Below are 9,663 nucleotides of genomic sequence, written 5' to 3'. Positions count from 1 at the left end.
GTGAAATAATACAAATTAGGAAGCTTTCCCATTTTAAAAAGTTCAGGCTGCCGAGTTGTAAATTTTGGACGGCTAAAAAGGACACTGAGATACCATGCACTGTACAGCGCTGCGGGGAGCAGAAGCCTGCTGCTAACAGAACCATGGGGAGAACAAGAGCAGCCCGGCCTGGGCTTTCCTGGAACAGTGGAAGGGAAGAAACCAAAATTCTTGTGAGGTTGTATTTTTACAGCAACGCGAGGGAAGGAGAACTAGTCCCTGTTGCAAGGCTTGCGTAAAAAAAAAAAAAGAAAAAAAGAAAAAAAAAGAAAAGAAATTAATGAGAAAAAAAAATGAGGCCATTACTTTTTTCACAGATCCCATTGGCAGGTTAATATGGCTCAACACATTTATTGTAGATGCTTATTTTAAATATATATTGTTTAAAATCATGTAGTAATTATCAAAGAAGCTTAAGTCCATCTACCATACATCCACTAGTAACAACATCAACATGTTTAAGAACTGCTTTTGATTAGTAATCAACACAGAAGGGTGAAATGATACAAATTAGGAAGCTTTCCCATTTTAAAAAGTTCAGGCTGCCGAGTTGTAAATTTTGGACGGCTAAAAAGGACACTGAGATACCATGCACTGTACAGCGCTGCGGGGAGCAGAAGCCTGCTGCTAACAGAACCATGGGGAGAACAAGAGCAGCCCGGCCTGGGCTTTCCTGGAACAGTGGAAGGGAAGAAACCAAAATTCTTGTGAGGTTGTATTTTTACAGCAACGCGAGGGAAGGAGAACTAGTCCCTGTTGCAAGGCTTGCGTTCTACACTGCCAGCAGAGCATTCCTCCCTCGGCCCGGAGCCGGGACAAACCCGTCGGGAAGGCCGGCCTCGACAGCGAACGCTGTCAGGGGAGCTTGAGAAGCCAAGAGCGGATGGAGGGGAAGCGCGGGGAGACACAAACCTGTGGTAAAGTGTTAGGGTCCCACGGAAAGCCGGTGTCTCCATAATTCATTTCCAGAGAAGCAACAGCAGCAGTATAATGTAAGTAAACTCTTCATACTTAGCTTTAAGGCCTAATATTTCTTGAATATATTAACCACACAGCTGGTCTATACATTAACCAAGATATTATATTTTTTAAAGCCTCCTTAAAAAATTTACAGTACATCCTAAAAGTGATAAAAATCTTTCTCTTTCCTTCCATTTTAATCCTCAAAAACTGCCTCTCAATTATCACTTAGTTCCTTACAATTTTTAGTTTTGCTTAATCAACCAACAGTGACTTTCAGTTAAGCAAAATAAAGCAAAAAGAACTCAAAAGGAAAATGGAAGCTGCTGACTCACCAGAACACTGACAATTAATTCTGGAGTGGCCAAACCAGCAAATGAGGAGATTTTTCCAGACTAATAAACTAAGAAGGCTCCAGCTGGTCCAAAGCCAAGATATTAACGCTTTCACATTTATCAGTGATTTTGTCCGTCTAAGATAAAAATCTGTTTTACAGTAACGGAGCTGCCAGCATACATCCTAACCATTCCTACCAGAACCAAAGCAAAATCCTGGGACTTGGGAGAAAAGGAGGAGTCAAAAAACAGTTCTTAAAAAAAGAAGGTAAAATATACCTTTTCTTTTTTTTTTCTTTTTTTTTTAATAAACATGATAGATTTTAAAGTTGTCTGTCAAAACTTGGCATAAATGGAGCAAGTGACAAATGTACTGTGTGTCTACTGCTGTCCATCCAATATCTCTTTTCGTGTTTTACGCCTTGTTATTCTCTATTTGCATGGAACATCACCTTCATTGAAATGTTAACAGTGTACAGATGGAATATACAGCAACGTGGTGCATCACAAATGTGTTACATGAAGAACCTTCACAACTTCATGCACTCAGAAACATGCATGAAGAGAACAGGATGGCCAAGATGGTAATCGACCAGGTGCGTTGGGTACAGAAAATGCAAGAGCGGCACCGCTGATATTTTTAGCTAGGAGGAAGGAGAAAAAAACAGATTTCCATTACTGAGGTAACATCACCACCAGATAACAACACATGCTCAAGTGTTAGCCAGTGCTATTGAAAAAAAGCCACCTTCTCAAGATCACTTAACACCATACAGGGGAAAAAAAACAAGGGAAAAAACCTCCAATCAGGAAAGGCATTCTTTTATTTTTCAAACCACTTTACAGACATTTTCCATCTTTACAAGATGCCAGAGAGGCTGTTAAAAAAGGAAACTGAGGCAGGAAGCCAGTGCCTTAAAGCATTCCCCCTTAAGTGCCTTAAGGGATTCCTTAAGGGAGGGAGGGTGGAATTCAGCCATGAATCTCAGTAACTTAACTTCCTCAGCATGGACATCGCAGGCACTGCCATGGACTGAGGCTCTCGTACAAAGATTGGACCAAGAGACAAGGAATAATCAGGTGTCATTCACATGCAAGACATGCCAGAGCCATACGCAGAGAGAGAAGGAACGGAAAGGAGCTGGAAGCAAGTATGCAGCTAAAGTGAGGCTGTAGCATCATTTTTATTACCGTAGCATCTAGGGGCCGGAGCCGTGGTGGGATCCCTCTGCGCTAGGCACTGCACAAACACAGAACAAACTCTTTACTCAGCATTCTGCTGGCTGGCACTGCACTTATACTAGCAAAGGATAAGAAGGTGTGAGCCATGATCAGGGAGGGAACGCCAGCCTCACTGAGGCTGAAGTCAGGTTAGGGAGTCGCTTTTAGGTCCACCAGCCCTTTGACTGCCCATACTGGGCAGGTGCACTCTCCAAGGACAAGCAGACACAGCTCTACAGAAACGCTTTAGCCCAGGTCCCTAAGAACATGGATACAGAGAAGAATTCTACCGTCACTTCTATGACTCAGAGAGAAACAATGGATGAGACAGAAACCCAAGTTTGCCTCATCCAACTCACAGCAAAACTACGAATAAAATTTATTTATAAACTAGATACGTATTTGTGCTCATATTCTTTTCCAAATAAGTCCTCTGCCACAAGAAAACATTTCCCTATATCTATAGCTACCAAAGAGCTCAATTCTATCCTTAGATTTATGCACACTCCTTCCTGCAATTCTGAAAACAAGGAAGCTACTGTGCTTGCAGCAACTGACTTATCATCTAGTATACCATGTCTGCAGAAGCAGATCGCAGCTATAATTGTTTTTGCAACTTTATTAGATTTGAGATTCATCTTCAGACATGATGAACAGCATACTTTTTTATTATGGAAATGCCATTATTAACTACTGTGCATTGGTAAGAATTACGTAAGTAGCTGTAGACTGTAAGCATTTCAAATAAAGGAAGGATAAACTAGAACAATATGTTAATTAAGTTTCTTCTCTAGTTTTCCAAAATGGAGATATTGCTGCTCTGACTGGGAAAAGCAAAGGGGAAATCTGAGACAGTGCAAAAGTCGTCAGGATGGGTTATAGAAGGCGATTCTAGCATGGTGCTACATGGGAATCTCCCAGTCAGACTTAAGAAGATGGGAAATAAAGAATATGCAAAAGAACTAAAAGAAGAATGACAATGTTTGTGCTGAAAGGTGAACTATCAGCCTAGAGAAGACTCACTAGTCCTGAGCACAAGCAGTAGGACCGATCTCACACAGCATACTGACACTTAGGTGGAAGGCACTATGAAAAGGAAACAGGAGCATTGTGCAAGAAGAACCAAATAACCTTGAGGGCCAGGTAATCCAGCAATACTACATGGAATAATAGGAAGTGCAAAGCTCTGTAAAAGTTTCTATGTACTCAGTGGTTGGAAATGAGAGCTAAGGATAAACAGGTGGCTGGCTTAGATGAGCTGCAGATGAGAAAAGCGCAAAAATCGTGCCAGAATAGAGCAGGGCAAAGAAAGACATTGTGGAATTAAGTAAAGCCCTGACCACAGTTGGACAGAGGATTTCAGAAGAAGCCAAGCTAATGGAAAGGCAAACCCCAAACCAAAAAGACAGTAAGGAGATAAGGTAGCCAGGAAAATGGAGATCCTATCAGACAAAGCCATCTGAGGTAGCGCTGGCTATTTACCCTACAGAAGCAGAAGGTGGGAATGATGTGATCAGCCTTCCTACAAACCAGTTCATGTCTGCACATCTATCCAGTGCAGAAGAACAATGACAGCATAGAAGAACCAAGGATACACTGAAGATGACTAAATTTTAGACTGGAAAGTGAGGCCCCTAACCATCAGACCAATGATATTTCAGAATAGTGCTATGAGCAAGTCCAAAAACTTCTTCTGAATTCAAGATGAGAGCTGATTATGGGATTTATGTAATATTGTTGCCAGTGTGACATATCTAGGGCTATGTTGCTGTCTCAGGGAATCTCTCCTTAAGCCTGAGTCCAGCTCTAAGGCTGCTCTGTGACCCCTTAAGCTTGGACACCCCTCACAATGCTGAAATGTCCTCTCTGTCTGGCCTCATAGGCTTGGAACATTCACTGATACAGGAACTGCCCTGCAACCTCAAAAAAATTACTCAGTGGTCAATTTTCTTCTCGTTCCACCCCTGGCAGTCCCAGAAATCCTCACCTTTATTAGAGAGCACAAGCAGCCGCAAAGAACCTCCTCAATACCTTCCCAAAAACACAAGTGGTGAAAAAAAAAAACCAAACGCAGAGGAAAAGACTGAATGATTCTCTAGTACAATTCGTGTCACTGGGCTGTAAACACTGACTGTTGAGGGTGCAGTGGGCCAGGTGAACCTGCTTCACTTGGGCTTTCTGGCTCTACACACACCCAGGTCAGATCCCTTGACAAACACTGCTTTACGAAAACCTCAAAGATTTACCTAACACTGCATTTCAAACAAGTGTAACTGCTCTTCCAATATTATCTGTTGAAACACTGGCAGTGCAGCTGGAATGTGAGAAACAAAGGACAATGTGGTTCCTGTTCCCATTGGTTTCACATTTTGAAATAAACCAGTTATCACTAAGTAATAAAATTTCTTTTTTCCTGAATAAAAAAATAATACAAAATCATCACTAAGGAGTTTAACACTTCATTCTACCGTATTTTTTACTTCATCAAGTATTCTTTCATAATAGGAGAACGGTGTTGCAAGAAGTTAAAATACGAGAGATGAAGAAGTTCAAAGCATGAAATCTAAGCCCATATTATCCATGCCAGGAAATTCAGCCACTCTCCACATTAAGACACCTCACACAAATGGCATTGTATCCTACAGTGGGCTCACAACTGAGCGAAGCAAGGCCTGGACCAGTGCTGCCTAACTGGGAAACCATAAGTCAGTGATGTTTGGGCTCATTAGTGGAGGCTGTAGAAGAAGAAGGAAAGCCAAGGGCCTGCACAGAACCTCCTGAGGAAGCCATGACTTTTTATCTTATTACTGCAACCCCGAGTGCACTGTTATTAACCCGGATGACAGTGTGGCTCAAGGAACTCTGTCACTGACTGACTCCGAGGGTGTGGCAGGGCCTGGATGAACAACAGAGAAATGCTGATGCTGGCTGCGAGGCTGTCCCACGGGGATGTCGAAACTGTCTGATGGGGAATACTCAGCAGTTACCCACGGAGACTGTGGGTAAGAGATAAGAACGTGAGAGGTACTGGGATGGCTCAGTTTACAAGGTAAATATGTAAACTGGCTCAAACCCAACTTGCAGCAAACATAGTTAGGTCTGAGAAAGTAGAGGTGGCTGGAAATCACCCTAAATATTAGTCAAACTTCAGTTTTTCCCAATAGCGACACTTTTTTACTTGAAACTTTCTGGTCAGCTCTCACAGCTCCACATATCCTACTGCTTTTTATTCTTCCAGGTTTTCCAGCAATTCTCATCCAGGTTTTCTAATCCTGTTTTGAGTGGCTTCTATCAAGCTTTCTCTACATTAAAACACTTTTCTGCTTTTCAAGCTGTCAGTTCAGGGACCGAGTTGTATCGGTGGGCATCACAGTAGAAAACAACAACCAAAAAAGCGCATTGTTTTAAAAATCTTTGCACCAATACCATACGCACACCAGTGGGTATTAATGCATAATAAACAACCACAAGAAAGGACACTACCAAGAGGACGGCTCACAGTTTTTAAGGCCCAAAGCAGCTACTGGACTATGTGGTGTGCCTAGGAGGTGGGAGCTGGTGGTGGAGCTGTTCCTTACTTGATGGGCACGGTGGGCGAGCCCGAGCGGTGGAAGTGCACGTTCTGCCACTTGCCGTCGCGCCGGTGCCACACGCGCGTCTCCTCGGACTGCATAGTCTTTGGCATGCCGCTGCCATCCATGTACTGTGTCAGGCGGATGTACGCGATGCACGCTGCGTCCTCGCCCACCAGGTGCACGTGCGGATTCAGGATAATCGTGTGGATCGGCTTGTTGCTTTTGGACAGAGCTACGAGACACACACACACACAGAGGCACGCATGGGAGAAATCACATTCGCTCGAAGTAAGCCAAAGGAACTCATGCCAACCCCTTTTACAAACAAAAAACTCAGGCTTAGCAGATACAAATTCATAATTAGTGTTAAACGATAATCATACCTGATAACTAAAACACACTGTAGAATGAGCAGAATCCCTTATTATACACCATTTAATAAGTACATATCTTTAATCCATGTACATATATAGATTAAATAAAGTGGAGAGCACCATCTGGAGTTTTCCAACATTTCAGTTTCACTGTTATGTCTAATGACATTTATACTTAGTATTTTCAGTTAAAATAATTCAGCTCTAAACTCATTCTTTATATTGATCTTTTCTTTCCAAATACCTGAAATTCTCCTCCACTCTCTGAGGTGCCCTGTGATGTGTGAATGAGCAGAGCAGAAGCAGAGTGAAAAACACCTATAGCAGAACTCTGAAAAAAATAATACTCCCTTCCCCTGCCCAAGTCGATTAACTCCCAAACTAAAATGCTCATCAGGTGAGAGACACACAGTCACAAGGAACAGATGAAGATTCGGAGATGAAAAGGGAATATTTACCATTCTCAAAGTAAAACCGGTGGAAGTCCATCCCTTCTACCAGATTACCCAAAGCTTCAGGTTCAAAAGATGTAAGGCCTGGATCACAGATTTTTCTGTGGAAAAGAGGAAATTCTGCAATGAGCACATGTGGTTACGGATCACAGCTTTGGAGAGATTATTTCTAATTGTTTCTTTCATTCCTTTCAAACATTTCACCTACTCATGCCATCACACTGGAAAAGAACAGTACTTTACATGAGGAGAAGGCACGGAGTTCTGGTTTCAACTCAATTAGTAAATTTGGCAGCTTACTTTAAGTGGACCACATTTCATATAAATCATGTTTTGACCAAAAAAAGACCCAGAGGTCAGTGTAATTCCAAGTAGGAATTTTTACTTGTGATGATAAAAGCTGCTGCTGTGCAATGCAAGGGATATTCTTTATGCCTCACATCATTATGTAAGCAAGATTTAAGTATTTTCTTTTAACTACAATGGATTTATACTAGCAGCTCTTCTGAAACTGGCGATGTCTGAAGCCAGGGCAACGCAGCCATGAACACATCTTGTGTTTTGTGGGGGTATCTGAGAAGGCATTTCAACAGTACGTAACTCCAAGCACAGGCACTCACATATAAACAGGAGTATTTACAGAGACAGTGGCAAATACCCCACCTCTCCTCACTCCCTCCAAAATGAGGAGCTTACGTGTAAGCTTCGAAGTCCCCGTTGTTGATGGCTTCAATCAACTGCTCGGTCACCTTGATAATCTCCTGCTTACGAGCTGGGGAGAGACACAAACCCAATCTTACAGAGGAAGGCAAAGTGGAAGGTGACAGCTGATAGGTATTCTGCCACTTCCCAGCTGCCACTTCTCTTCCTTTCTACGACCAAAGGACATGATGTTACATTGCTGCTTTACACTGATTTGCCTTCAGTGCACACTTGTATCCACAAGGAAATTAAACATATGTCAAGATCAATCCACTTCCCTATCACACTTACAATCACCTTTCCTTCACTGAAGGATCTGCTGTTTAAAAAGCAAAACGAACCAAACCCCAACTCTAAATTTCAAACTCAAGGAAGCTGACTACTGTTTCACAGTCAGGCTGTAGCAGCTCTCTTGTGCAAGCAACAGTTGTAATTCCCCAGCACACTCCTACACATGGATTTGACCATTAACACAAGCATGCCTGGAATGTTAAAACTGAAGTACTGAGAGAGATCACATCCTTCTTCAAAAGAAAATGCTGGGGAGCACATAGAGAAAGTAACTTTCCAATGCTGTGCTCAAAACTGGCACTGTGGTGTTAACCTCCTCCTAAGTGCACACCTAAAGTATTCCGGTACAAAGGACCAAAAAGAAAACAGCAAGGAAAAATGCGATGAAGAAAAAAGTGGATATAAAGGTCTAGCAAGGCTTTTTGCGAGCAGCTCTTGACTATTAGCACTACGGCTAAGAGTATTTCAAGAACGAATTGCCTTATTTTTCACAAAGACTGTGGAAAGAACAAGGACTTTTAATGAAGAGAGCAGCAATGCCTCCATTATCAAAGGTTTAATTAACATGGGCCAGACTGTGTGGACACTGTATGGCATTACCAGCACCAGCCAAGTGGTGGGATGGCTGAGTCAGAAATAACAGTGCAGTCTTACAGAAGGCTAGCAAAAAGAAATCCAGAACAAGCAGACCTCGTGCAGTGAGGAAATTACCAGTTCTGCATGCAACAGCTCACATACATACAGCTGAGCTAAAGGATTTGATTAAATAACCCAGTAACACATCTCAATCAGAGATGAGGAAATTACAGACCATTAAATCAGACAGTGGGAAATGAGGTAAAAATCTCTGATCAGTTGCTACATAATCATGAGCTCATGTCAATGGATAACGATATAAGCAATTAATATGTCTACAAAGGTACTGTAAGTTTCCACACACTAGAGACACAAAACCACATGGACCCATAATTTATCGTCACTTGGCTCAAGACAACTGGCAATATTCCCTTTTTCACTAACATCAGTCATGCCTTTCCCGAGTTTTACCATGGTACCTTTGATGTTGAGATATGCAAGATATAATTCCACACCAACCCCCAAAGGGAGAAACTGAACTGTGTTGCCAAACTGCTGGTTTTCCTGGTTTTAGTTCCAAAATTAAATTGCAGCGGAACATTTGTTTTCATTAAGCTTTCTGACAGAAGCCACCTAATATTGGAGAATGTGGTTCCAGCAAAGTTTCTCTGGGCTGTACTAACATCCAGGAGAGCTGTGTCTGCAGATGTATCCATGGGATGTAAAACACATCCATCAGGAAGCTCTAGAGGCCAGCAAAGCCAGCAAAGGAGATTACAGTAGTTATCGCTGGCTCCATCCAATCGATCAGCATCCAACTCCAGCACTGGTGTCAACACTTTAGGAAAGACTTCACAGTTCCCAATGCAGACTCTCAGGAACAGGAAGATGTTGCCAAATCATCTGCCTTTCTACTCAGTCCTCAATTTTTCTACAAAATTACAAGCACCACGTGAAACTCTGTGAAAGTCACTATGCTACCCTCACCTTTCAGCAACACCCAATTACACATATATTAGACAATTACACTTCTTCCTACGTAGTGATCTGACATTCTCATCGGCAGTGAGCCAAAGGGAGAAGTGGAGCACAATTTAGAGAGTGGAGTTCCAGAACTGATTTATCCTATTGTGCAAAA

The 9,663-nt window shown here is 42.3% G+C and overlaps 1 protein-coding gene across 16 annotated transcripts in view; it reads right to left on the bottom strand.

Moving 5' to 3' along the window:
* Window positions 1–374: 374 nt before the first annotated feature.
* Window positions 375–9,663, bottom strand: part of CAMK2D (calcium/calmodulin dependent protein kinase II delta) — a 125,935-nt gene continuing 116,646 nt past the window's right edge. For 11 of the 16 annotated variants that reach the window (XM_017739366.1, XM_017739371.1, XM_017739369.1 and 8 more), the window contains 5 exons: window positions 7,653–7,728; window positions 6,963–7,057; window positions 6,134–6,362; window positions 2,526–2,574; window positions 375–1,978 (listed from right to left, as the gene is read on the bottom strand). In XM_017739366.1, the coding sequence (XP_017594855.1) occupies window positions 2,568–2,574; window positions 6,134–6,362; window positions 6,963–7,057; window positions 7,653–7,728 (407 nt within the window). In that variant the 3' untranslated portion in view covers window positions 375–1,978; window positions 2,526–2,567. Of the gene's footprint in view, window positions 1,979–2,140; window positions 2,575–6,129; window positions 6,363–6,962; window positions 7,058–7,652; window positions 7,729–9,663 lie in introns of those variants that run through there. The other 5 variants (XM_017739364.1, XM_017739373.1, XM_017739376.1 and 2 more) reach the window with 3 other exon arrangements.

This window comes from Corvus brachyrhynchos, unplaced genomic scaffold, assembly GCF_000691975.1.
Source record: "Corvus brachyrhynchos isolate BGI_N302 unplaced genomic scaffold, ASM69197v1 scaffold1577, whole genome shotgun sequence".
Taxonomy (NCBI): Eukaryota; Metazoa; Chordata; class Aves; order Passeriformes; family Corvidae; genus Corvus; species Corvus brachyrhynchos.
The sequence above is the reverse complement of the archived record's forward strand: the minus strand, read 5'-3'. Positions and strand labels throughout refer to the sequence as shown.